Here is a 27,918-nt window from a genome sequence, read left to right as displayed (position 1 = left end):
TGGATGAACCTTGAAAACGTTATGCTAAGTGAAAGAAGCCAGTCACAAAAGACCACGTGTGGTTGCATTTATAGGAAATTTCCAGAACAGGCAAATCTATAGAGACACAAAATAGATTAGTGGTTGCTCAGAACTGGAGAGGGAAGTGATTGCTCATGAATACAGGGTTCTCAGGGGAGGGGTCCAAAAATAATGTGTGCTGGTTACACAACAATGTGATTATGCTAAGAACCATAAAATTGCATACTTGAAAATGAGTGGTATGTGAATTACACGTTAATAAGGCTGCTATTGTTTTTTAAAAAATGTTATTTGCCCAATTGTGGAGTTTGAGGTAATTTTATTTCCTTCTGTTTATTTCATGTTTTCTAAGTTTTCTACAGTAAGAATGTTTGCTTTAACAATCTGAAAAATAAATGATGAATTGGGAGAGGAGGATTTTCCATAGGCTTTCTTGGTACCTACAAAACTAATCTTTTCCTTCCTAACCTTTTTATGTAATCCTCATTACCCTTTTTTTATTATATTATGGCAAGGCAACAGACACTTTTTTTTTTTTTATTCCTCAAGCAAGAGAAGATGTTCAAATCACAAGTTTCATTTCTTTGTGTAGGCCCAAGGATATCTTCTCTTTACGTATTCTGATATGTGCACACCAAACAAACTTTGTAGGGCTATCTTTATGTATAAAACAGTGTAACTGTAAAATAGAATATATTAAAAATTCATTTCTAAGAGCCAAGGATCAAATAATTTTCTAATAGAAAAGAACTATAGAAGTCACTAAAGCTCAAAGAAGAGAAATAAATGTGCCCAGGGCCTGTACCTAGCAAAACACAGTCTAATGATTTGGACTTCCAGTTGAATCACAGTGCCTGGAGCCACACCTTTTCCTACGTATTATGACACTATCTTAAAGTTTTGAGTTGTTCTGGAATGTTCTCCATGAATTGGATTTTTCCTCAGGATCATAAAAATTACAGAGAAGTAAGAAAATGGTCTTTTACCTCATGTGAGTTATTGGAACCAACCTTTGTTGATTAATTTACAGATAACAGGATGTACAGGGAGATAGTCACTCACTGGCTTGTCTCATTTTTCTTGTTTCTTCATTTGAACAGGCGATATATTGCTGAATATCAATGGCATTGATCTGACCAATCTAAGTCACAGTGAGGCTGTGGCCATGCTGAAAGCCAGTGCCGCGTCCTCTGCTGTTGTCCTGAAAGCGCTTGAGGTCCAGGTTGTTGAGGAGACAACCCAGACCACGGAAGAGCAGCTGAGCACCTTCAGCGAGAATGAGTATGACGCCAATTGGTCCCCGTCATGGGTCATGTGGCTTGGGCTTCCAAGGTACTGACCGCTTTTGACCCTTACGGAGTAATCATACTTACAGCCACTGTCAGTGTGTAACACCATAAATTCACTCATCCAGGGAACGAAAAGGTTTTAGTCCGATTTGCAATAGCAAATCAAGTTACAACAGAAAATAGTAATTTTTCTCAGGTTATTATATTCTAAAAGGCAAATTTAATAATAAGAACTAGGCTAAAAAGACTTAATGTATCTATTTATAAAAATAATAGAGGCATCTGGGAGGCTCAGTTGGTTATGGGTCTGACTCTTGGTTTCAGCTCAGGTCATGATCTCACGGTTCATGAGTTTGAGCCGTGCCTTGGTTTCTGTGCTGACAACTCAGAGCCTGGAGCCTGCTTGGGATTCTGTGTATTCCCTCTCTCTCTGCCCCTCCCCCTTGTCCTCTGTCTCTTTCTTTCTCAAAAATAAATATACATACATACATACATGCAAATAAAAATGAATAGGGGCACCTGGGTGGCTCAGTTGGCTGAGTGTCTGACTCTTGATGTCAGCCCAGGTCATGATCTCGTGCTTCATGGGATCAAGCCCCATGTCAGGCTGTGCACGGACAGCATGGAGCCTGCTTGGGATTCTCTCTCTCCCTCTCTCTGCCCCTCCCCTGCTTATGCACATGCTCTCCCTCTTTCTCTTTCTTTCTCTCAAAGTAAATAAACATTTAAAAAAAAAAAATGAATAAAGCCATCTGTCCATTCCTATTAAGGTTCGTAAGTGGACCAGCCATGAGATTTGGATGTTCAGCCTCTTGCTTTAGAAAAGCGGTCATTTCCCACCATGCATTCTGATACATGCTTAGACTTCGCGTGCATTTTTCACCAGAAAAACCAGGTCAAAGTGTGGGGCCTTTCCCTATTCCAGAAGCTTTTCTGAAATCCCTTTCTTAATCCTTTTAGCTCCCTAAAAGGGCAAGGTGTAGAATTCCATTTTTGCTGGACGTGAGAGTCTTTAAGCCACACTGTTGGGGTTCGAGAGTAGGCGTGCCTCGCCACCTCAGTGAAGAGTTCGCTGCTTCCTGATTGTCACCATCAGGGCATGCTGCAGGGGGTCCGTGTCTGGTCACGAAAGCATTTGCAGCCCCCTGATGATGCTCGTTTAATTGGGTACTGAGATAGGGAGAATGTGTATTACTGTCTTTGTTTCCAGATCACTTTAGATTCCTAATATATAGAAGAATCCTAAAACTGAACTGTGATGACATATTTGGACTCTGAGCCAAGTATGAAAATGACTGCTTTTTTACAATAAAAATAAACAATAAGAATGCCAGTTTCTGAGCCATCTAGCACCATGTGGATTTAATTTTTAATAACTAGCATTTGTATAGTGCTGTATGATTTATTTAAAAAAAAGTACTTTCACATAACACCACAAAGCACAAGGATGGTTGGAATTCGTCGGTAATCTAACTTCCCGACTTGTCCTCTTGGTTGAAAAAGACTAAAAAGGCCTACAACCAATAGAATTCACGTCTCAGGGGCCTGTGGGGGTCAGTTGGAATGGTTGCCGAAGACACGCTGTCTAAATTGTGAGGTTTCAGCCATCAGAGGGGAAGCTCGTTTATCTTGCTAAATACTCAGCCCTGTCACTCTGGACCTAGCAAGTCAGGAAGGCCCCTTCACGCACCAGTGGGTGAGCAGGTGTCGTCTCCTGCTGTGCGGTGGCCGAGCTGGTCCCACCACTGCGGGTGGACAGGCGGAGACCCGCACTACGCCGGAGAGCCACTCGCACTGCCCTGGTGCTCCTCTCCGTTTTCCTTACCTGCTTCCCCGGCCTAGTTCTGGGGTCCGCGCTTCCCCCGTTGTGTTCCGAACATCTTCCGGGGTACCACGAAGAGTCATGAAAATTTCAGGTGAAAAATACGCAGCACGGTAAAGTCTGTTTTGGGGTCCACCTGTATCAAAAGAGTTATCTGTCAGGAGGAGGTCACTATTCTGCAGAGTCTTGGGGGGGGGTCTCTGTTGTGTGCAAACCTGTACTCGCAAGCACGCGGCAGAAGGGCCACTGCTCTGGATGCGGGCGGCCCCTTTAAGCAGCTCTGCCTCTGACAAGGGAGGCTCCCCCACTGCAATGTGCTAGGAGTGCCCCGGACATCTGCACACCAGACAGAGCGATTTGTTTTGTGTTGTTGTCATCATTTTTTTGCAGGAGATTCGGAATAATGAAAGTAACCTACGTTCCCCTTAGGCTACCAGGCCAATGCATGGGGACCCTGCTGTATCTTAGAAGCCTTTTTAAAAGCCCTTTCTTATTGGTGAGCTAAGAAACTAGACCAGCTTAAAAGTTCTGGCATTTCATAGATCACATACAGAATCGGCTTTATTAAGAACTATTTTTAATAGATTAAAAACAGGAAGCCTTGCCTTAGAGGGCTTTATATCCAATTTTATCGAAAAAGGAAAGATACTTGTTTCTTTTTTTTTTGTTTAATTTTTTTTTTTAACGTTCATTTATTTCTGAGAGGGAGCGAGAGACAGAGTGTGAGCGGGGGAGGGACAGAGAGAGAGAGGGAGACACAGAATCCGAAGCAGGCCCCAGGTTCTGAGCCCGATGCGGGACTCAAACTCAAACCGGGAGATCGTGACCTGAGCTGAAGTCGGACGCTTTACCGACTGAGCTGCCCAGGCGCCCCAAGATATTTGTTTCCTAAAGAGAGATTTTTTTTTCTGTGTCATTTAGGTGGAGTTTTTTTCTACTTTTACATTTTTATTCACTGCTTGTTCCCAGATCTGTAGAACTCTGAAGTGCCCTATTCTCCAGACAGACGGGCTGGAGCATCTCAGGGTCCCTGGTTTAAAAAAAAAAAAAAAAGGTGGGGGGTGGGGGGAGATGTTTTTTGTTGTTTTTTTCCCTATTTTGAGTTCCCTATTTTTTCAGAGCCTCCCTTAAAATGCATTTTAAGTGAAGGAGGAAAGAACAACAAAAACTCTTCACATAGATTAAAAAGAACATTTTCTGTCTTTTTGGGGAACTCACACAATGCTCACTTCTTTCATTTGAGTGCCGAGATCAGGGCTACCAGACCGCTTCTGTACCACTTTTTTCTAGACACAGATTGTGTGCATACAAATGGATGTCAGCACCGAGGACGTTGTTGACAGTGCAGTGAGCAAATATAGGCACAGAACCATTTTACACAAATGTCTACGGTGCCACTTGTAACCAGGTGTGTTTGTGCGTGCATGCCTGCGTGCTTGTGTGTGTGGGCAGGTCTGGTATCTTCACCTGGGAAAAGAAGACCGAAAAAAGTGGGAGAAACTCCAGTCCACCTAGGACTCGCTAGAAAACGGGTTGTCGGCATAACGTATCTGGAAGGAAATAAAGCAGCCCGTCTTACTTCCCAGGCAGTGACAGCATAACATGCCGTGGAGTTAGTTACAGCAGAGGTGAGCAGGGTATAAAAGCCTACATGTTAATTTTTTCTTGATCTTTGTGTTTATTACAGCGCCCTTCACAGCTGCCATGACATAGTTTTACGAAGAAGCTACTTGGGAAGCTGGGGCTTTAGTATCGTTGGTGGATATGAAGAGAACCACACCAACCAGCCTTTCTTCATTAAAACCATTGTCTTGGGAACTCCTGCTTATTATGATGGAAGATTAAAGTGAGTCTTCATTATGTCTGATCATGTGATTCAGCTTTACTGTGATGGGCGCCCGCCATCGTGACCAGGGGTCAACTCCCAACCCAGCCCGTGGGCTGTTGTCGTAAATAAAGTTTTAGCGGGAGGTGGCTGCGTTCGCGGGTTCGCGCGTCCTCCGTGGTTGCCCCTGAGCCACAGCGGCGGCGATGAGTCACTGGGACAGAGACCGTGTGGTTCACAAAGACTAAAATATTTGTTTACTAACTGGCCCTTTACGGCAACCGTTGGCCAGACCAGATCTAGACTGAAGCATCACTTTACCGTCTTGCCTCCGATAGCTCTGTGATGCGAATCTAATGACAGGAGCCAAACCTGAGTCATCTGATGAGACACACTGTGGTAGGACAGCTAGCAATGAACAGTCATTCCACACATTCCCCCTTAGGTCCAGTCCTGTCATTAGATGACTCTGCTCTGTTTTTCTCCACAGCACTTATGTCCACTTAACATTATATTTATGCAAGCTCCGTGACGGGGGGTGGGAGGGACTTGGTTGCCTCTATCGTTATATTCCTGGCCGCGACAACAGTGCCTCGTGTATACAGTAGGGTCTCGGTAAATATTTGATGAATGAACGTATGATAGCTTACCGTGTGCCAGGCACAGTGCTGAGTGCTTGCGATGGTATTATGGAACCTTCCTTCTTAACAGCCCTGGGAGGTCAGTGTTGTTGTTGCTATTTCCGTTTGATAAACGAGGTAACTTAAGTGCTGGAAGGAGAAAGAAACTTGCCCACAGTCAAGCAGCTGGAAACGGTTGACTGCGGTTCGCACCCAGGACCGTGTCTCCAGGGCCTTGGCTGGGAACCCTCTGGAAGTCCTCAGCCGACCTCGCGCAGCCTCTTTCCTTTTTCAAAGCTCAGGTGCTGGGAGAAGAAGGAGGGGTTACGTCAAGAGATCCTACGGACTGAGAGGAGACGGGTAACGAAGCTCTTAGTGCTTAGTTTTTGAGGGGAGGGCCGGTTCTTAAAAAGTAAGTGTTGACGTACTAGACAGGGTGCCACACACATGGAGAGCGTGTACCGCTCACGGAGAGAAAGTGCCATTCATGTGATCTGGCGAAAAGTTGTCAGGGTCAGGATGCTCTTGATCAGGCTTGTGTCGACAGAGATGGGGGGGACATCCGCATTTTAGGCGGAAGGAGTAGGGGCAACGTGACTTAACCATCCTCTTCGCTAGGTTACTCCACCAGTCTGGGTCTCAGAAGTTTACTTTCCACCTGCTACTGAGGTAGCTTACAATAAGCTGGCCTGTTGGTACTACAGACTAAAGAGGAAAAATCATAAAGGATACGGAGGCCTTCAGATTTGTCGTCCATTTGTGATGATCCTGTCAGAGGACAGTAAGCGTCCGCAGCTGACGGCGGCCGAAAGAAAAGGAGGTGTCCTTCTTATTCTCGACGCGATTCAACCCTGGGACGTATGCACTCTAAGAATGAGGAAAGAGGACAGTTAAAATAATAAGCAATCCCCTCGGGTGCATTAGTTAGTATTTCTTAACGTGGCAGCACGTTTATTCTCCGAATTACATTTGGCTTAAGCTTAGGCGAAAATTACTCTGCTCGTCCTCAAAGCCACCCGGCGGCTACAGGAGCGGTGGGCGTACAAGTGCCCTTGATTGGCAGGGGCAGGCCAATCTAGGCTGAAAAACGGCCCCGGGTGTTTTGCAAGGTAGATCATATGCGCTCACCGTTGACAGCGAATGGTTACGCGAAGCTGTGAATTTCACGCTTAAGAAATCTCAGGCTAACGTTGTCTGAGCCCATGAAAATAGTTAACGGTCCGTTTCTGTTTCTCTTTGCCCAGATGTGGAGATATGATCGTGGCGGTCAACGGCCTGTCGACTGTGGGCATGAGCCATTCTGCGCTAGTTCCCATGTTGAAGGAGCAGAGGAACAAAGTCACTCTGACAGTTATCTGCTGGCCTGGCAGCCTGGTGTAGGTTCCGAAATCGGTTTCGAGTCAGGCCCCTTCCTTGTTTGGGCTTTGTTCACTAGCCCTTGTAACAAGTTCCTGTGCTTAGAATTCAGACCCTCCGTCGTCAGAATGTGACCTAACATGACCGATGAAGTCTTCCCAAACTGTGACCCGGCCAGCTGCATCGGAGGACTGGTGGTAGTTCCTTGGGTCCACGCGCCCCAAGACTGGGATCAGGGAAGCCAGTGGCAGTAGCATTTGCTGCGCTGTAGCCACGGTGCCACGAACGGATCCCTGGAGATGGTACCCCTGCCCCATTTTTTTCCCTTCGGTGCCAACATTTCAAAACTTCCTACCGTTTATAAAGTGATTTTTCTGACGTATTTTACTTCTACTTTAATCTCTTAGTGCTCATAGATGATGAAGACAGAAGTCTGACGCTACTGAAGAGCTTTCTACAAAATAATGTACCAATAATTAGAATGCTAGGTAATAAAACATCGTGCTTTCCAGGGACACGGGAGGTTGGGAGGTTAACTACAGTTCCGTGCTGGAGACGGCAAAAGCAGCACTTACTTAAAGAAGTCCAAAGGCATTCAAGATTCATCTCCAAAGGAATGTTTTGTTACGCAGGAAAATTTTGGAGCGTTTTTTTGCTAAAATTCATTTTCTAGCGTTTGTATTGTACTTGTCAGCAGTCTTGACTGGACATGCTTTCTGTGATTGATGCAATTAAAGTAGATAAAGATAAAACCGTATTGCTATTCAATACGCATTCATATATATCACAACTCCGTGTAGAAGGTACCCTAGCTTTATTTCATTCTGAGACGAGCCTTGAGTGTTTTAGAAACCCTTATTTCCCCCCCCACCCCCATTATTTCTCGTGAACTTAACCATTTCAAGAAAAAGCCTGAAAAGTCCTGGATTTTTATCGAAAATAGTAGGTTTTAGATGCTTATTATCTTTCAGTGAGTCCTTGATCACTAGGCTATCTCTTGTTTTTCCTAAATGTTTCTGAAAACTACGACCGGCCCGTTTTGTTCGTCCTTCACTCCACGTGGTTGTCCTTTGGAAGAACCCATAAAGAAGCGAGTAAGAGAAGAAATATCTTTACCTTGCTAATATTATGCATACTTGAAAAAAGTTTCACTTAGGAACCTAGTTCAGAATCTGAGCTCATTTACAAGTGACCTCTGTAATAAATGGTATTGTTTATCAGAGAATGTATTTCGAAAATACTACAGTATATTATGAGCATGACCACTTGATTTTCAAGCTAGCAGTTGCATTGCTAGGGCTTTATTGTGGCTGTAGCATGTCCCTGGTTATTCCTGGTAGCTTTTTAGTGATTTTTTTAAACCGATCTCTTTTGGATAAATAAGAAATGGCAACAATAATTGCTACCGATTCGTTCAACCCCTTAGCTACACTGTGTATGGTCAACATATAACCAAGATACAGTGGAATGCTGCATACAGTATATTACTGTTATGTGATGATTGGCTTTTGAAGCAATTTGGTATTGACGTGCTTTGATATTCTAATCGACATGGAACAGGTCTGTTTGTTGGGTTTTTTTTCCTGCTCCCCAGATAGAATTTTATATCCTACTTGGCTATTTTTTTAAACATTTTGTAAGAATGCATCATTTCTTGGGGAGCGACCATCCATCAACAAATATCCTAATGGCTACTTTGTTATACATAAAGTACTTACCTTGAACCTGGGGGTATGATGAGTATTTTGGAAGAAGGCACTTTTTTCAACGTTATTTTTATCACGGAAATCTCGGCCTCGGCTGAAGCCAATTTGGTTTGATTACAAAACGCGATGGCTTTTGGTCAGAATGATATTTGGTGATGGAAACTTGTTCGTAATTTATTGTTAACTGTTGAGATATTTGAATTTTCTCATTTTAAGCGTAAATAGTTCAAATATTTTGATTTGTTCTGTGCCTTCGGTTTAAATTATTTCAGGATTTCTCAAACGTGTTTAAATAATGGTGTGATAATCATCCATGGAAATAAAAGTCATCCTTTCCATGACAGTGACATTGTCTCTTTTCTGGAGCAGCAGATAGTGACTCCGTATGCCATCCTTGAATGTGTTCACGGCACCCCTGTTGCCGTCACCGCGCCCCGAGCTTCGAACCTCAGAGTTACAAGTCCACCTTCTGATTCTTAGTCCTGTAGGCACAACACGTTGATCCCTGCTGATCGTTGGACATTTTGCGCACACGGTAGCTCCAGATCTGTGTTGCCCAACACGTGTGGCTACTGAATCCCTGAACAGCGACTGGGCCACGTATCAAAATGATAATACCTTGGATATACAGGCTGATAGAAAATACAGTATGTTTTTTAAGTTTTATTTTTGGTGGGTTGCCTGCCCATCTTTTTCTATGCATTTTTTCCAGTCTTATTGAGAAAGAACATACATCTCTGTGTACGTTGAAGGCATACGGCATGATGGTTTGGGTTTACATACACTGTGAGGGGGTCACCGCAAGAGGTTCAGCTAACCTCCGTCTTCTCTCACCGACACCGTAAAAAGAAAAGACAGAAATTTCCCCTCGGGATGAGAACTCTCAGGATCTACTTTCTTGACCGTTTTCTTATATATCACACAGCGGCGTTAGCTGTAGTTGTTGTGGTGCACATAACATCCCTGGGACTTTTTTTAAATATTTTTGAGACAGAGACAGAGAGAGGGAGACACGGAATCTGAAGCAGACTCTGAGCTGTCAGCACAGAGCCCGGCGTGGGGCTCGAGCTCGCGAGCCTCGAGATCATGACCTGAGCCCAAGTGACACACGTCACCGCTAAACCCACTGAGCCACCCAAGCACCCCTTAGGACTTCTTTATCTCGTAACTGGAAGTTTGTACCTTTCGACTGCCTTCCTCCAAGTCCCCCTCCCCTTACCCTAAAATATCTTACTAAAATTGATTTCACCAGTTTATTTTTGCTTTTTTGAAATTTATTTGGAGAGAGAGCATGAGCATGTGCAAACACAAGCAGGGGAGGGGCAGAGAGAGGGGGGGAGAGAATCCCGAGCCGACTCCACACCGTCAGCACAGAGTCCCACACGGGGCTCGATCCCAGGAACCCTGAGATCATGATCTGAGCTGAGATCCAGAGTTGGACGCTCACCCGACTGATCCACCCAGGCGCCCCTTTTTACTTTGCTTTAACGTGGTTATCAGAAAATTGGAGATTACTACATGGCTGTGCCTGTCGCCTCTATCACAGCACTTCCCGGACCAGGCGGGCCTGACCTGCTTCCTGGCTTTGCTCATTACCTGCATTAAAGAAGAAAAAATTGTAATCAAAGAAAACTGCTCCCGATTTCCCGGTAAATTAAGTTCAGATCAAGGGCCGTGCGGTCTGACCCCTAATCAGGTTTTCTGGATGGCTCTGTGGTCCCATTTACCCTCTGTGACTCCGGCGGGCTCCCCACGCCCCCAGGTCCTGCTTCCGAGGGCTCCCTGTTGCAGCCCTATGGTGCGATCCCTTCTGTGCGTGGCCGCAGCGTCCCATGTCGGGTGTCCCATATCGGGAGGCGTCGCTTGGATGCTGCTATCTCTAGCTTTCTCTGGCTTTCAAGAGAATTACCCTCCTTGTGAGGGTGCATCTCAGCAGACCTCCGTGTTTGCTTCTGTTGTGGCTCTGACCTAACCACCCTCACAGTTGCGAGAGCCACCTCGCAGTTCTGAGCGCGCCCACACCCCGGGTCTGCAGCCCGCGCTGTCTGGGGACTGAGGGCCCCTAACGTCGCTTCTGCAACACGGACATCGGTTTTCTCGTGCGCTTCCCTACCCCCCCTGCTCTCTCCGGTCTGAACTCTTACCGGTAGCTGTTCCAGACCCTAATTTTGGTCGCTGCTCTGGTTAGGGATCTGCAGGGAAAGGTCACAGCAGCTTGGCGCGGCAGGAAAGCCCCTTCCCGCCCCGCCCCCTGCCCCCACTCACCTCGCTTCCCCCACTCCTTGCCTCCTTTATACACCATCACCACCACGCCCGTGCCTCCGCAGGCTGACCTGGCTCTCGTGGCATCACCTCCTTGTGGGAAATCCTTACCAACCTCCAGGGGCAGGCACTGTTTACTCCTCTGAAAGGTTTTGTTAAATTATACTTTCGTGGCCACGGATATGTACGAGGAAGAAGAAAAACTTGCCAGGTAGGTGCTCGATTACCCCTGCCTGTAGCAACCTTTAAAATTAGACACTAGAAATCAGAGATTCTATACCTTCCGGAGAGCCCAGGGTTCTCTAGACGGAGCGTGTAGGCCTCGTGTCCTTTCTCTGTCCCAGGGTCCCTTCCAGGACGCCACACGACATCTAGTTATGCCTCCTGGGGCTCCCCGCTGGCTGTGCCGTTTTCTCAGACTTTCCTTGCTTCTGAGGATCTGGATGGTGTCGCGCACCCGCCAGGGACACTGTAAGACGCCCCCCGTTGGAACGTGCCTGCTTCGCTTTCTCGTGATTAGACGGGGGCTGTGCGTCTGCGGGAGGAAGATGGCCAAGGTCAAGGGCCATTCTCTCATGGCCTAGCGACGCTGCATACTGTCAGCGTGACTTGTGGCTGTTGGTGTTGACCTTGCCCACCTGGCCTAAGAGCAGTGTTCGTCAGGTTCTTCTCCAGGAAAGTTGCTTGCCCTTCTGTCTACACCGCAGTCGTTGGACAGAAGTCACTGTGCACGGCCCACGTTTAAGGTGTGGGGAATTCCATCCTCCAATTATTTTTGAGCTGGTCGGGGAAATGAGGGGTCTCTGGTGCTGCTTAGGGAGGCCACCTGGGGTGGGAAGAAGGGAATGTCGAAGATCGAGAAGGGTTGTTCCCTCAGGATACCCCGCGATATGAGCAGACTTTCAAACAGCGGGCGGGCCGCGCGCTCCAAACAAGCCGGCGCACTTCCTCGTGGAAAGACAACGCGGTGTGCAAATTCTGTTCGCTCTTGCTTCCGAACCGGGTTTCCGGTCCCTTGTACAGGACAGCGGGCCGTTGCTTTAGGACTCCTCAAATGGTTGAAGCCTGCGATAAGTGGCTGGTTTAAATCTGAAACCAACAAACCTAACTTTCAGCTCCTAACGGTACTTGGCTCGTGCATCACGTCCGAAGCCCCGCCCCACCCCACCCCCACCCCCCCCACCCCCCACCCCCCCCGCGTTTCAGGACAGCAGAGTCCCATCGATTCCGAGGGAACCAGTTGGGAATGTGAAAGCTCCGAGCTGCAGTGAACGTGGCACTTTCTATAAAGACTAAGCGTCTTGCATCAACATTTAAAAAGGGAAAGTGGGGTAGCCACGCTGCATGCTGGGGTGTACTCTTTCTGAGTTGCCTTAAGCACCTGCAGAACGCCCGTGCACGTCCCAGGGCCCGACGGGGCTCTCTCCCGTGCAGCCATCGACACGAGAATTCACCCAGCACCTACCGTGTGCATGACGCACAGACGGGCTCCGGATCACTTCTTTGCAACACCGGGTTGCACCTTTTCGTCCTTCGGGCCTCCCTCCGTTTACCCGTCTTTGGCGGTAAGACCGCGTAGGTAGGTCGCACAGCAGAGGGAACTCCCACCCAGGCCCAGGCGAACGAGTCACGAAGTGAGCACCTGTTCTCTTAAGTCTCTCTTCTCGGCCTGCAGAAGGAAAGGTTTCAACGCCCCGGGGGGCCTTGCTGGAAAGCTCTCGCCACTGCACAGCGCCAATCTACTCCGTTCAACTAGGCGAGCAGTTGATTTCTCTGGCCACGCAAAAGCTCTTTAGAAGTAAAGTTGGACATGTGAATACAGCACCCACTGGCTGCAAAACATCCAAGGATAGAAATGGTAAAATGTAAGATCACGGGAGTAAAAGACGAGCCCTTTCTAGCACCTCCCCGCACGCGGCAGAAGGCAGGCCTCCAACCAGGGGAAGGGTGGCGGTGTGCGGGGTGCTGCAGGATTTCCATCTGCACTCTGGTGACTCCCCTGCACATGATGCTTTGAGGTGGGGCTGTTTTGCAAACTTCTACGGGGCCTCACCTTGTTCCTCAAAAGTCTGCAGTTTTAAGGGTGAATCCAGTAGCAACCCCTCCTTGAATTGCCCAAAAAGCGATCGCCGGTTCGAGAGGTCAGGTGAGAAATGTCTATCGCTGAGGCTGCGATGTAGAGACGAGACAGCTGTCCGGTCGGTGTCGGGGTTCTGAGAGTGGAGGCAGCTGTCAAAAATAAAGGACGTCCGGGGGCGCCCGGGGGGGGCTTGGTCGGTTCATGATTTCGGCTCGGGTCATGAGTCAGTTCACGAGCTGGGAGATCGTGACCTCCGCTGGGCTCTGTGCTGACCGTCAGGAGGCTGCTTGGGATTCTATCTCTTCCTCTCTGTCTCTCTGCCCCTCCCCTGCTCGCACTCTCTCTGTCTCTGTCTCTGTCTCTATCTCTGTCTCTCTCTCTCAAAATAAACATTAAAAAAAAAAAAAAAGGAAAGAGAGAAAATTTTGTCTCACCCACAACTCTGCCAGAACGTCTCCGATGATGGGATGGGTTGAGTCACAACCCAGGACGGCGACCCTCCCACCGCCAGACCTCCCAGGGAAGGGCACCCCAGAGCGGTTTTGCAGATTTGCACCCTCCCTTCCGTGCAACCCTCCGGGTCTTGCCTGGCCCTTGACAGTGCAGGCTATCCTCCTGCCCCCGGGGGTCCCAGCCCGCGCTGATGTAGGGTGAGGGCCGGGCACAGAGGTGGGTGCCCACAGCAGCAAAGCTCACCCTGAGGAGTTAGTGAATGTTTAAGGAAAATGAGTTCTCATATCCTCTCACCTGTAAGTCATCCCAAAGGATACCATGTCCTTGTATCACGCAAGTCCCCACACCCTAGAGCCTTTTCCCCCAACGACCCCAAATCATGGAACCTTAGAGTCGGAAAGCCCTTATCCAGGTTTTTCTGATATGGGGATCGCTTCTGTCTCCTCTCCAGCCCCTGCTTGAATGCTTCCACGACTGGGACCTCACTACTCCATTTGTAATTGTCAATGTAATTGACAATTAATTGACAATGTAATTGTCAACGATTGCTTTGGGTGACATTTTGTCCCTGCCTTTCCTCCCAGCTAGACTGCAGAAGCCTGGCAGAGGGGGAAGATCTCTTCGTTTGTTATCTCTAATATCTAAATGAATATCAGGCCGGCACGATGCGTGAAATACTGATACTTTTTTTTCCCTCTTGCTCAGGGAATGTTTATTTAGCATGTGCTACAGGCCAGGCACTGTTTTCCGTGCTCGGGATCCATCAGTTACCAAGACAAACTTGTTGGCTCTCCCTCAGCTTACATTCTAAGGAGGGGAAGAATGAACAATAAAATGAAGAAACGATATGCTGTTAGACGGCGATAAATGTTGTGAAGAGAGAAAACCCAGGTGAACGGAAGACAGAAACGAGCCGTAGGAGGGAGGTGGTCAGGGAGGGCCTCTCTGGGGAGGTGTGACAGGAGGCACACAGCTCGGTGCTCCGTGTCGGTTGTTTAGAGACTGTCGGGTCACATTTGATGGTGATCACTCACCTAGGATGGCTGTGCCGCTGTCATGGGCCCTGGGCATGCTGGCTGGACCTCCGCCACTCTCTTCCCACGGCTCTGCAACAAAAGCACTGATACCTGCTGGGACGCACATGATAAAGAATTTATTTTTTCATTTTTTTTTAACGTTTATTTGTGAGACAGAGAGACAGAGCATGAGCAGGGGAGGGACAGAGAGAGAGGGAGACACAGGATCCGAAGCAGGCTCCGGGCTCCGAGCTGTCAGCCCGGAGCCCGACGTGGGGCTCGAACTCACGGGCCGCGAGATCGTGACCTGAGCTGAAGTCGGGGATGCTTAATCGACTGAGCCCCCGGCACCCCGGGGCGCACATGCTACTAATTTAGAGGGAGGCCTGCTGGGTCACAGTGGATAGAACCCAACAGGCCGGGTCTGCGTTTGCCACTTATCGGCGTCAGAGACCCGAAGCACTGCATTGCACCTCAGATCCTCAGTTTTCTCATCTAGCAAACGAGAAGACGCTTACCTCGCTAGGGGGCTGCACGCTGTAGAGACTGTGCACGTAAAGCGGCTGACCCATCGTGCTCCACGGGCTGTAGTGCCGTGTGGACACAGAGACGCCGGCTACACCCGCCCGGGGTTATCGAGAGTGAGGGAGCTCCCTGCTTTCAGAGCCTCCTCTGCACCCAAGCTTCTGTCTCCTCTCAACATCGCGCGCGTTTTCCCCAACACGGTGCACCCGTCGGCAGGTTGGGTCGCGCGCCTTAATCGCGTAAGTGACTCGGTTTCCCCAGGCACGGTCCCCAGCTTTCCCGGGGCCGGGCTGCCGCTCATGCTGTGCCACCCCTCCAGGAATGCCTGGTCCCGGCCAGGCTGAGCCCTGCTAGTCCTTCCCGGCCCAGCCCCGGTGCCAGCGGCCGCCGGGCTCCCCCGCCCCGCTCTTCCAAGTCCTTCGCTCCCCCGCCACTCCCGGCCCTGTCTGCCCCTCTGCTGCGCTTGCTTTTCTGACGCTGCCGTCCACCCCCAACCGCAGCCTGCGCCGGCCGTGCCCCTCGGTGGCCGCGAGCTCCTTGGGGGTCTGGCCGTTCAGCCTCCCACGCGCCTGGCGGCCCGAGGTGCGGTGCGACGCTTGCCGGTTGCCGCTCAGTGTCGGAAGTCGCAGAGCAGGGCTGGGGAGGACCCCTGGGTCACACCGTGGGTGACTCTGAAGACCATGGATTCCGGGGCGCCCGGGTGGCTCTGTCGGTGCAGCGGCCAACTTCGGCCCAGGTCACGATCTCGCGGTCCGTGAGTTCGAGCCCCGCGTCGGGCTCTGAGCTGCCAGCCCGGAGGCCGCTTCGGATTCCCTCTCTCCCAATCTCTCTCTCTCTCTCTCTGCCCCTCCCCTGCTGGCACCCTCTCTCAAAAACAGAAAGAGAAAAAGAAAAAAAGACAAGAGAACGGGTTCCGCAGCGGGGTAACAATCGCGAGAAACCAACAAAACAGCGCGGAAGTGGGAAAAAAGGCCATCACGAGCCAGGCCTCCGTGGCCTGATGTCGGTACGAGCCTCTACAGGAGGCACGAGAATGTGGTTTATTGCCGCTTATCTACCGTGGTGCCCATTCAGGCAAATTTGCTACCTTTTCTCTGTGCAGGTGACAGATGGCCACCGTCGACAGCACCGGGCGTTCGTCTAACTACGTTCCGACAGCAGCACTTGACTTTCCCACGTGTGGCGTTGACTAGCAATTTGTCATTCGAGCCTCATGACAACCTTAGGAGACGTATTAGGTATACGTAGACGGCTCCCGTTTGACAGATGAAGAGAAACTGAGGTTAAGGGACTTACCCGCTTGCACGTAACTGGCAAACGGCAAATTACGCACCAGAAACCAGAGCCCGCAGCCCGGCGTCCCCACCCGCCGCCTCCGCCCGGACCCTACCCTCAGCACGCTCCATCGGTGCCCTGGCCACACGACTTGTGTGGGAAGCTGGGGAAAGGACTGCCTTCCTCCTCCGTAAGCTACCTTTCCCAGGAGGGGTGCTTTGCAACAGGCCATCTTCACTCAACGAACGGAAAGGAGTAGGCCAGCCCTGTCCCTTGGGAGGTTTACGGTGTCCGACTCCGATGAAAGGGAATAACGTCACTGTCCCCTGTTGGGCCTTTGGAGGGACCAGGAGTTAACATTCCTAGCGAGTAGGCACTCTGCAAGGTTGCAGACTGTTTACAATCTGTGTGCTGGTTTACCCTTACCCTTGACTTTGAAAAAGACGGACATTCTTGGTTCCTAATAGCATACCGGCTTATTCCAGCCATCCTCTCATCCGAGCTATTTACTTTCAAGCTTCCATTTTAATTTCTAAACAGGGAACTGCATCGGAGGGGCCGTCTCAGTTCCTGCTCTTGGATCCGGCATGACATATCTCGGCAGCATTTCTCAAGTGCACTTGAGGACTCAGAGGCCGTAGGCTGAGAACTTGACATTGAAATTCAGTAAGTGATTCAGAGAACTCCGGTAACTACAGCGTCTCAACCCGAAACGGTTTCTTTGGTTTCTGCGGTTGAGTGAAATTACAACTAACATCTATGGAAAGTCGAGCCTATGCCGAGCACTTTTCACATGTGTGTCCGCTCACTCCTCCCAGGCTTTCAAGGTGAATACTACAGCCGGTTCCACAACTGAGGCACAGAGGGGCCACGCCGGATCCCAGAGCACGGGGTGACCCCTGGGATTTGGGGTGCGAGCACCCACCAGGGAGCAGAAATGTCTCTTCTGACCCTGCCTTTGCCTTTGTCTTCCTGTCTGACAGCTGCCTCCCCGTTGGTCATGTTGCCCTTGTCACCATCTGACATCTGACGTGGCCGGGCGGCAAGGGGAAGACTGAACCGGAGACCCGGGGGGGTCGGGCCCTGAGTGGAATCAATCAGCTTCTTCCCGGCCGGTTCCTGCCCCCCTGGGAAGAATGTACGATCTGTCCCAGTTACTTGACGATAAGAACCGTATTCGGCGCGTGATTATTTTCATGTAACCTAATGGATGGGATTTCCTATCGTTCAGAAGAAAGGACTTCTTAGAAACATCACGGATCGTTGACAAAAATGCCCGTTCTCCAAAGGTGCCACCAGCCCGGCCGCCCTCCTGCAGGTCTGGGTTCCCTGGGCGCCGGGCCTCCGGGGCTCTAAGAAGCATGGCTTTCTCCGGGAAGGTTCAGGGTGATCCCGCCAGGAACGGGCAGACCCCCTGCTTAGCCCACCTGTGTAGACCCCACTGCGGTCAGGGTCAGTGCCGGTCTTGGCCGCTGGCACCCCCACAAGGCCTCGCACGGGGAGGTCTGTGGATGCACGCGGGAGAGACTGACACAGCTCAGTCTAAGCAAAGCCCCCAGCTAATGAGAGAATCCCCAGCCAGGGTTTCCCACCCGCGGCCCCCCACCCCCCAGCCCTTCCTCTCTGTCTCTGTCTTGTGCCCATTCTCATTTCCTCCGCTCCCGTCCTGGCTTTCTTTGCTCCTTCTGTTTCTTGTTTGCTTCCCCAGCCCGAAAACCACACGGCTTTGAACCACACCCTCTTTGTCTCCTGGATCTCTTTCCCACAGCTCTTTTCTGTTGCGCTTTGGCTGGGTTTTCGTTTGTGGCTGAATTTCAAGGGTCTGACTGTGCACTTCCGCTCCCCCCCCCCCCACCCTGGGGACACGCGGAGCCCCTGGTTCCTTGATTTCCATCCTTCTCTCTTCTCTCTCATATCGGATCCCCCCACCCCAGCCCTGGGGGGCCACTCACTTCCCCTCCCCCCCCCCCCAGGTGCTCCTCTTACACCACCCCCAGGGCTCCCGCCACCTCTCAGGCTCCTCAGGCCCCGCCCCCAGGGAAGGCCCACGTTAGCGCCCCACCTGGGCTTTGCTTCTCTTTTTATCTTTTCTTTCTTTCCTTCTTTCTTTCTTTCTTTCTTTCTTTCTTTCTTTCTTTCTCTTTCTCTCTTTCTTTCATTTCCTTCTTTCCTTCTTTCTTTCTTCCTTTCTTTCTTTCTTTCTTTCTTCTTTCTTTCTTTCTTTCTTTCTCTTTCTCTCTTTCTTTTATTTCCTTCTTTCCTTCTTTCTTCCTTTCTTTCTTTCCTTCTTTCTTTCTTTCCTTCTTTCTTTCTCTCTTTCTTTCTCTCTTTCTTTCTCTCTTTCTCTCTCTCTCTTTCTTTCTTTCTTGTACCATACGTTCTCGCTTGTGGAAGCCTCACCTGGGCAAAAGTACTTGGAGAAACTGAGGCTAGGCCAAGGCTCTGCTGTTGCTCAGTCCTCCAAGGTGGCTGCCCCAGGGAAGGCACAGATCGGTGCCCCAGCCTTTGCAGGTGATGCGCCTGCTGAGAGAGGCGTGCCATCCAGGTCCCCTTTTGCAGCCGTGGCCTCCCTGCCCTTCCCACACCTGCTCCCACTGACCCCCGACCCCCTCCTCCCCGCTTCGTCTTCCTGTGATGTGCCGAATGGAGGGGCTGTACCAACGGCTCATCCCTCGTGGCCCTGCGTGGCCCATTCGCCTTCACGCCTCTTCCCGGCTATCTGTGTCCAGGACAACCTTCTCCATGCAAAAATGTCCAAGTTCCTCCCTAGCTGCGAGCACTCCTCGCTGATCCCAGACAGGCACCCAAGATTCTTCCGCCACGCAAAGGAGAGCAGGGGGGCGGAGGTTGGGGAGAGGGGGTATCCTGCATAACACTTCTCTGGGGCTGCTGTGCCCTGGGGTCAGGCAGGCCTGCGGGAGGGAGACCACAAGGGACACAAGCCGTGCTTGCTCATCAGAGCAGGTTTCTCCAGACTTTTAGGAGGGTGCACCCCCCCCCCAGGAAAGAGTTAGGATGATTCACCCCGCCAATATACGGACATCCGTCTATTAATATAGATATGACTCAGCTAATACAGACACTTGTTGTAAGACAGAATGGGAAAATAGAAGAAAACCAAGAAAGAAACAATTAAATGGCTTTAGTTTATTAGAAGTATAAAAAATGTTTTCTCCCACTGAAGCATTTATTTATTTTTTACTTTAATTTTTTAAAGTAACCTCATGCCCCATATGGGACTCAAACTCACCACCCCGAGATCAAGAGTCATGGAGTCCACCAACTGAGCTAAAGTATTTATTAATAATTTTTAGGGGCGCCTGGGTGGCTCAGTCAGTTAAGCGTCCGACTTCGGCTCAGGTCATGATCTCACGGTCCATGAGTTCGAGCCCCGCGTTGGGCTCTGTGCTGACCGCTCAGAGCCTGGAGCCTGTTTCAGATTCTGTGTCTCCCTCTCTCTCTGACCCTCCCCATTCATGCTCTGTCTCTCTCTGTCTCAAAAATAAATAAATGTTAAAAAAAATTAAAAAAAAAAAAAAATAATTTTTAGTGAATGCAATCTGACTGGATATACATCACTCTTTCTCCCCCCCCCCCCCCCAACCTACTTTTGTAATTGGTGATACAGTATTGAGAAGAATTGGTTCTGGAATTTCACTTATGTTGGTTCTTGGCTATCATACGTCTCTGAGACTGGTTTCTCCCCATACTCACGTCTGTGTCCATCCACCAATGATACACGGTGTTGCTTCAATGTAACTGCAAATTTCCACCCTCTCTGATGTCGGTCCAGTTTTGCATGCTAAGAGTTCTTTCCATTTGACGTTTAAAAAAATTTTTTTTAACATTTATTTATTTTTGAGAGACAGAGAGACAGAGCACGATCGGGGAGGGGCAGAGAGAGAGGGAGACACAGAATTGGAAGGAGGCTCCGGGCTCCGAGCTGTCAGCCCAGAGCCCGACGCGGGGCTGGAACTCACAAACCACGAGATCATGACCTTGAGCCGAAGTCGGATGCTTAACCGACTGAGCCACCCAAGTGCCCTGCAATTTTAGATCTTTGACAAGTGGTTTCAAAATACTGTAAGAAGAGAGGGTTGATTTTCACATAATTAGAAAATTCTGCTTCCACTCAAAGAGTAGAGTGTGAGAGTTTTTGAAGTTTACAACTGTAAATCTAACCTTTCTTTCGCCAACAAAAACGCCCTAACAGGAAGACATTTGCAAACATCCCATTTTCAAAAGGCTGTGTCAGTAGCATATGTTTCTTCTAGGGAAAAAAAGAGAATTTGGGGTGCCTGGGTGGCTCAGTCGGGTAGGCATCCGACTCTTGATTTCTGCTCAGGTCACGATCTCACAGTTTGCAAGATGGAACCCTGCACTGACGGCCAGGAGCCTGCTTGGGATTCTCTCGCTCGCTCGCTCGCTCGCCCTTGCTCTCTCTCTGCCCCTCTCCCGCTCGCCCGCATACAGGTGCACAGGCACGCTCTTTCTCTCTGAAAATAAGCAAGTAAACATTAAAAGAAAAAGAATTCTGTTCCCACTGATCATTAAAGCATCTTTCTCTTGAAATGACGGGTTTGTGGGCTTTTCAAAAATAAATGCTGGTGGCCTGGGACCGCCAGGTGGCCTGAGGGCCCGGCTGCCTTCCCTGCCGGCTGGATGATGAGGGTTCGCCCCCGGAGAAGCAGGGGTCTCCGCTGTCACTTTGTGTCCACGTCTGCTTTCAGTACTGATGTCGTCAATCTGCAGTTTCTTCGCAGTGATCTCTTTAAAGCCACCCGTCCGTTTCTTCAAGGTTCAGTACAGCTAACCTCAAAGAATAGAATCCTACGTCCACTTAACCAGACCCACACACACTGCGATGAGTCACAACGCAACTGAAAATGAGTGGAGCTGTGAGGGTTCCCCCCGACACCCTTCTTGGAGGACCACCCTCTCTTTTTACTGGCTTTTCTGGCCAACCACACGACCTGTGAGCTTGCCACAGTGGATGAGGGTGCCAGCACCCATCAGTGTTTTAACTACTTGCAAAGTTTTTGTTTGTTTGTTTTAGGAAAAAACGAATAGAATTCTAATTTTTTCCTCCCCGCCTTCGAAAGAGACTGCCAAGGGTGGCCCCCTAGGGACGGGGCGGGGAGCAAGGGGCACCCGTGGGGCGTGCATGTTTGTTTGTTTCTTTTTTTTTTTTCAACGTTTATTTATTTTTGGGACAGAGAGAGACAGAGCATGAACAGGGGAGGGGCAGAGAGAGAGGGAGACACGGAATCGGAAACAGGCTCCAGGCTCCGAGCCATCAGCCCAGAGCCCGACGCGGGGCTCAAACTCACGGACCGCGAGATCGTGACCTGGCTGAAGTCGGACGCTTAACTGACTGCGCCACCCAGGCGCCCCAAGTGCATGTTTGTTTCACGAACTCCCAGCATCGCGGTGGTTAAGCTGTCCCTTCTGCCCCACCCAGCTGTGATGACAACAAGGGCCTGGGGCGGGCCTCCTCAATCAGGCATCTGACCATGTCACCCTCCTGCTCTAGAACCGCTCTGGCTCCCCGTGGCCCTCTGAATAAAGCCCAGGTTCCTTAGTCTGATTCACAGACTAAGGCTGGGGCGCCTGGGTGGCTCAGTCCCACTTGGGCTCAGGTCATAGTCTCACGGTTCACGCGTTCGAGCCCCGCGTCGGGGTCTGTGCTGACAGCTTGGAGCCCGGAGCCTGCTTCCCATTCTGTGTCTCCCTCTCTCTCTGCCCCTCCCCTGCTCGTGCTCCCTGTCTCTCTGTCTCAAAAATAAATAAACATTAAAAAAAAATTTTTTTTAAGTCCGCGCTGACCCGAAACAGGGCTGATGCGCCTCTTTCAGCCCTGTAGTCCCCTTGCTCAGCAGCGAGGGCTGGCAGGTGCGTTTGTACAGTGGTTTTCAGTTTCGAATGGAAGCCGACGTCTCTCTTGCACCTGGTCTCCCACAGCCTCTGAGCCACCCATGTCGTGGTGGTGATGGTGTTTGAGTTGCCTGGGGGCAGAGGTGGCTCATGGTGGCTGCTCGGGGTCCCTCCCCTTCTTTCCGTTACTGTCCTTCTCGATAGGGGCAAGAGAAGGTGTGGGGCCCCATCGTCATGGAATTGTGACCAACAGGATGACCAACAGGATGGAATTGTGACCAACAGGAATTGTGACCAACAGCCTTGACCAAACGTGTGACTCCTGAGTAGTCTGGGGGACAGCAGCAAGTGGAGGAACCGGTTTAGGGAGCATCAGCATCCCAGGATTAACTGTGTCGCCTTCTCACGCCCTCTGGTGGCTGGAGGGAGTGCCCACCCTCACTTCCTCCCCCGTGTTTGCAGCCCCCTGCCCAGCGCGGGCTCTCTGAAGCTAGGAACTTCGTTTTACGGATAGAAGGGGGGTGGGTATGTCCCCTCCCCCTCCCGTGTGGTATGAGGAGCTCACATAGCTCGAATACACCAGAAAAGCAACGTGCGCAGACATCGTCGACCTTCCCACGGGCGTTTCTCCATCATGAGTAACCAACAGGAACCCAGCTTGCCCGTGCACCGTATGGGAGTTGAGCCTCTACGGTATAGGGCTCTTTGAATGTCAGTGTTATTGAGGTTTTCATAATTACGTACCTTCAAAAGATGTCCAATGTAATTCTGATCATACTCCTCTAAAAATGCCTCAGATTAAAAGCTTTTGCTGGCTCTTTAGACCGTGGGCCTGCAATTATAGAAAATGAACCGCATTTTAGCTTTCCATTGAAATTAATAACAACGGTTCCCCAGTTGACTCTGTGAATAGTTAATGGAACAAACAGGATACTTCAGTACAATATGGGTTGGAAAGCCATTTGAGCGAGATTCTGGGTTTCAAATGGGAAAATAATTCATACGATGCAAACCTTTCTCATATGCACCCTGAGCAGTGGGTGTTTCTCTGAAATAAAAACTAAGCTATTTAGCGAATGATTAACCGCACCTCAGTCCGCGTGTTACTCCCCTGAAAGCCGGACTCAGGTAAATAATCTAGCACGTGGTCGTTAGCCCCGCCAGAGACCTTGCACCAAGATGGGTCCCCTTGTTTGACAACCAAGAAACGTGTTCAGCCAAGTTGAGCGTCCTCCACGGACACTGAGCTGGAAAAGAAGAGAGAAGTGGAGTCTGGCCGACCGACCCAGAGCAAACCAAACCCTGCAAAGTGAGTATTCTCGTTCCCGTTTTGTAGATGTAGAATTAAGTAAAGTAACTTGCCTGGTGTACCTCCTCCGGCCAGGCAGTCCCTCCCCATTCGAGACACCTGCAGTGGAGATATAGGCTCAGGATGCCGGCGTCTGCACCCTCCCTCCGTCCACCTCTGTTCCTACCTCCATGCCTGGTCCCGTCGCTGAGAAGGGACTTTAGGGATGCTTCGGCTCCGGACGCTCGATTTTGACTCCTTCCCACCAAATCCAAACCTACCTGCTTCGGTGGAGGGCAGGGGTGGGGGGCACAGATCTCATCTTCATAAGATGTAGGCCTAGGGAGAAAGTTCACAATTAGACGAGTCAGGGCGCTGGTGGTTACAAGAAAACTAAGAGGGATAAGAACGAAAAGAACGTAAACAATTGCTAAGAAAGACGCACAAGGGGCGAAGACCCCTCTCCGCCTCTCCTCACTCAGAAATTCAACTGTGGAAGGCACAGTTGTGTCTCCTTGTGACGTTGCATGCTGCGTGTGTTCACACTCCCATCACTCCTTGTGTCACTCACCCACGAAACAGTAGGAAGAGGATGAACCACATAGAAACATTACACCTAGAACCTAGCAGAAGATTCTGGAAAAGTCAGAGGCAGTTACGGACATTGCACACACAGTGGGCGTTCGGCCCAGTACAAACACCTTAGCAAGAACTCCCCGGCCCCTCCGAACTAAGGGTGAAATGGTCTGCCAGCACAGTCTCCATGGCAAAAGTGATTTAAAAGAAAAAAAAAAAGATTTCTGAGATGTGGAATTCATGCTGTTACGCTCAGAGCTGTTAAGACGCGGTTGGAAAATGTTATTAACCAATTTTCACCTCTTCAGCGTCAAGGGAGAAGGGACTGTCATGTCGCAAGTCAGAGTTCTATCTTTGGGGGAAGCCTACGTGACTTTTTACCCCAAAACGGCACAAATCTGGAGGGGGGGGGTGGCTTATAGGTTAGATGACCAAATATCAGGACAAGAAAAAGATCCCGATGCGCTGATAGGGAACGGATAAGCTTTTAAGAGGTAAAATGCTTCATTTCACTTCAAGTAATGAACTGCGTCAAGATGGGGGTGAGGTTGGAAATTCTAGGCAGCCACAAATCCCGTATGAATTAACAGGTCACTTGCTTCTGGTGCAGTTTCCAGCTGTAGTAAGCCCGTTGGAGCCGCGTCTACAGAAAGGGAAGGAGTGGCCCCGTGGTCCTTTGTCCTAGGCACACGGCGTCCAGTCCTTGTGGGATCTGGACTGTGTCCAGAAGGCCGCTCTGAAAACCGTGTCATCTGACGTATGATTGAGGAAACTGGAGATGTTCACCCGCAAATAACCCAGGGCGCACACCTGCTGTCTTCCTAAATTTGCAAGACTGCCTGTCTGGAAGCGAGCAGACATGGGGGGGCCGAACTGGTGCTGGAATCACAGGGAGGTGGGACTCAGGGCGAGGGAGGGGGAGTTCCTTACAATTCCACGCGCTTCAGCATGTAACTGGATCTCGGGAAAGTTTCGTCTGCAGACCAGGGGGATGTAGGGAGGGGTCCTGCGCTGGGAGAGAAGCTGGATGAGGTGACATCTGAGGACCCTTCCAACTCTGAGATGCTGGCTGGTGCCACTGGGACCGAGAGGTGTTTTCAGGGACCAAGTCTCTCCGTCAAGTCCTCCATGCTCCTTGGGGTAGCACCAGGGCTTGCAGCGAAGTCTCTGGTGGCGGATGTTTGAGGAAAGAGTGTTGGAGCGCCATTGGTGTTGGAGGTCATATCAACAAGGGTAAAGGCTTTTCCTCCTGCCCCCTTTCTTTCTAGAAGGAGGGTAGGTCTGACTGAGAAAAGCATGCAGAGAACCGAGGCAGCTGTTGTAGGGTACTTCTGACAATCGGCTCAAAGCACAATTCCGGGGACCGTTGTAGGGACCGTCCCTGGAATGGAATAGAATGGGGCTATAGAGAATAGCCGTATTCTACAGAGCACATTGCTGTGCTGACAGTCCCTACGGTGGGGTCCCTCTGCACTTTCTGGGCCGGAGTTGCCTTTATTAATGGAACTTGGCTAATAGCGACAGGGCGTTGAGCCACATGGTCTGCTCCCCAGCGAGGGACACTGGGCAGAGGATAGGAGAGGGTGGGGAGTTGTGGATCACGGACGTGTCCGAGTCCCGGAAGTGGCAGGTGAAGACTTTCCAGACTTGGGCAGAGCCAGGACCATCGCCCAACCCCAATCCAGTGCTGTCCCCGCCTTCTCACTGTGCCCACCACGCAGGCTGACAGACAAGAAATGAGGTGGCAAGGCATAGGGGAAAGCGATAGATCGAAGTTAATGATTTTAAAAAAAGGAAAGGAAATCAAGCGTGCTTCCCTCTTTAGTGAAGAGGCTTCTCCTGCAGCCTGATTCCGGCTCCTGCAGGGTGGGGAGCCTTGTTGGCGGTTCAGAGGAACAGCCACCATTTCGGTCATGACCATCGCTGTCTCCTTGCCACAGGGCTGGTTACCTGCGGTTGGTCCCACGTTGTAAGCATTGCTGCTGCTCAGGGGGGAACATGAGCAGAGCCCCAGACGGGCTGGGCATGGTGTGGAGCTGGAAAAACAGGAATCTGGAGCCAGATGTGACCTGTGGCAGCCATTTTCTACACCGTGGCAGCCATTTTCTACACTCAGCCTGTTTCCTTGCCCTTGCCCGGTAGGCACCTGCTTCAAGGTCCGGTGTTGGAATCCCACGAGCCAAACAAGGATTGTGGAAAGCTTTGTGGCCAAAGGCATGATGGGATTTCCTCCTGGTAGAAGGTCACCTGCTGTTTGCCCCTGACGGAGGTCGGCGAGTGACACCCACAAGCACTCTGGGGATGCCGGGTCGTCTTGGGGAGTCTGCCTGGCTGTCTCCCCATAGCAATGGGGCTCTGGGTGGCCGGCAGACTGTGCCAACGTGACTGAGCAAAGACTCTCTCGTGACAGCCTGCAAACTGTCCTCCAGTTCTGGGCCAGCGTGTCTTCTGTTACTTCGCTGAAACAGACGCCCGGAGAACACCGCCTTCCGAACGCCCCGTGAGGACGCCTCCGTGCGACAGCTTCCGGAGCCACAACTTGCTTTAAAAGCAAGCCAGTGGCAACCCACCAAGGCTCACTGATTTCTGACTCACGCATCGAACTCGACTTGTCAGTGCTGTGCCGCTAAACTGCGTCCGGTGGGGGAGCCGAGGGGAAGTCCTGATGGGGAGCGTCTCCCGCTGCCCCCTGGTCTGAATACTCCCATCGCGGCCACTTTCAGGCCATCAGCGTGGTGTCACTGAACGCAGCGGTGGCTGTTGGGGGCTGGTAGGACCCGGCTCCAACTCAGCGCTGCTTGAGATTCAGACGAACGTCCATGATGGTTTCTCCGGCAGAATGTTCTCCGGGAAGCCACGCGGCTCTGGCACTCGCTCATCCTCCGATTTTAAAGCAGTGTAAGCACGGTGATTCAGCTCAGTTGGGCGCTACAAAACAGTCCCAAGGACCGGAGGGGCCTCTGAGAGAATGCGCGTGGATGGACGGGCGGTCCACATGCACGAACCCCCTTACTCGTTTTACCCAACAACGAACGTTCTCCAAAGCTTGAAAGACTCGATGCTGGACAAGGACACGCACGGAAGGGCTTTGGGACCCTCTTCACACTTCGTTCCTTGGCCTGGGGTTGACAGAAAAAGGTCAAGCGTCTTTGCTTTTGCCATTGACCGGGGAGTGGGCCCCTCCCCGGAGGGAGAATGTCTCCCGGCCGTGAGCAAGGAAGGTGCCAGCCGGTGGCTCAACCACGGGAGCCCATCAGCCCTCAGCAACAGCGAAGTCTAGGACCTTCAGCCAGACCGTCCCCGGATCCAACTTCTTAAACGTGTTTTAAATTAGAAAGGGGATTGACAATTGCCCATGACGTTTTCCTAACATCCAAAAAATGTAAACATGACCGGGGCACCTGGGTGGCTCGGTCAGTCAAGCGTCCGGCTCTTGGTTTCGGCTCAGGTGGTGATCTCACGGTTCCTGGGTTCAAGCCCCACGTCGGGCTGCGTGCTGACCCTGAGGAGCCTGCTTGGGATTCTCTCTCTCCCTCTCTCTGTGCCCCTCCCCTGCTCACGCCCTCTCTCTCACACACAAAATAAACTTCAAAAAATGTAAACGTAACGTACGTACAGTAAAAATGCACAGGCCATGAATGTGCCCCTTGATGAATTTCAAAAAGACCACGCCCAAAGGCATTGCCTCGACTGGTCTTTCTCTCATATTTGCAGGTGCTGAGCTACGGAGCTTGCGGACTTCCCACGCACCCGTGTCCCTTTTCTTCCTGAGCACGGAGATCTCTGCACCAGATGGGTTTTGCAGCCGGGGACTCGCCACTGTGAACAGGCCAGGCCTGACTGGGCTAAAAGGAGAAACTCCAGCCCTGGGGTGGGGTTGACGGTGCCCTGCAATTTGGGCACAAGGTGGCCAGCCGGTAGCCCTCCCAG

The 27,918-nt window shown here is 50.7% G+C and overlaps 1 protein-coding gene and 2 long non-coding RNA genes across 7 annotated transcripts in view; 1 reads left to right on the top strand and 2 right to left on the bottom strand.

Moving 5' to 3' along the window:
• The window catches only part of LNX2 (ligand of numb-protein X 2), an 82,024-nt gene extending 73,042 nt beyond the window's left edge, over positions 1-8,982 (top strand). For all 5 annotated transcript variants that reach the window (XM_003980269.6, XM_023250309.2, XM_023250304.2 and 2 more), the window contains 3 exons: positions 1,122-1,353; positions 4,820-4,978; positions 6,822-8,982. In XM_003980269.6, the coding sequence (XP_003980318.1) occupies positions 1,122-1,353; positions 4,820-4,978; positions 6,822-6,957 (527 nt within the window). In that variant the 3' untranslated portion in view covers positions 6,958-8,982. The remainder of the gene's footprint in view (positions 1-1,121; positions 1,354-4,819; positions 4,979-6,821) is intronic.
• Positions 8,983-9,990: 1,008 nt separating this feature from the next.
• LOC123382321 lies at positions 9,991-10,864 on the bottom strand. The gene is made up of 3 exons (XR_006590545.1): positions 10,784-10,864; positions 10,367-10,532; positions 9,991-10,235 (listed from the first exon to the last, which is right to left on the bottom strand). It is a non-coding gene; the product is annotated as an uncharacterized LOC123382321 (long non-coding RNA).
• Positions 10,865-10,908: 44 nt separating this feature from the next.
• On the bottom strand, positions 10,909-14,570 carry LOC123382316. Its single transcript, XR_006590532.1, has 5 exons — positions 14,469-14,570; positions 12,955-13,130; positions 12,367-12,733; positions 11,540-11,990; positions 10,909-11,436 (listed from the first exon to the last, which is right to left on the bottom strand). It is a non-coding gene; the product is annotated as an uncharacterized LOC123382316 (long non-coding RNA).
• Positions 14,571-27,918: the final 13,348 nt, after the last annotated feature.

The sequence above is a fragment of the Felis catus genome, chromosome A1 (genome assembly GCF_018350175.1).
Source record: "Felis catus isolate Fca126 chromosome A1, F.catus_Fca126_mat1.0, whole genome shotgun sequence".
Lineage (NCBI taxonomy): Eukaryota > Metazoa > Chordata > Mammalia > Carnivora > Felidae > Felis > Felis catus.
The sequence above is the reverse complement of the archived record's forward strand: the minus strand, read 5'-3'. Positions and strand labels throughout refer to the sequence as shown.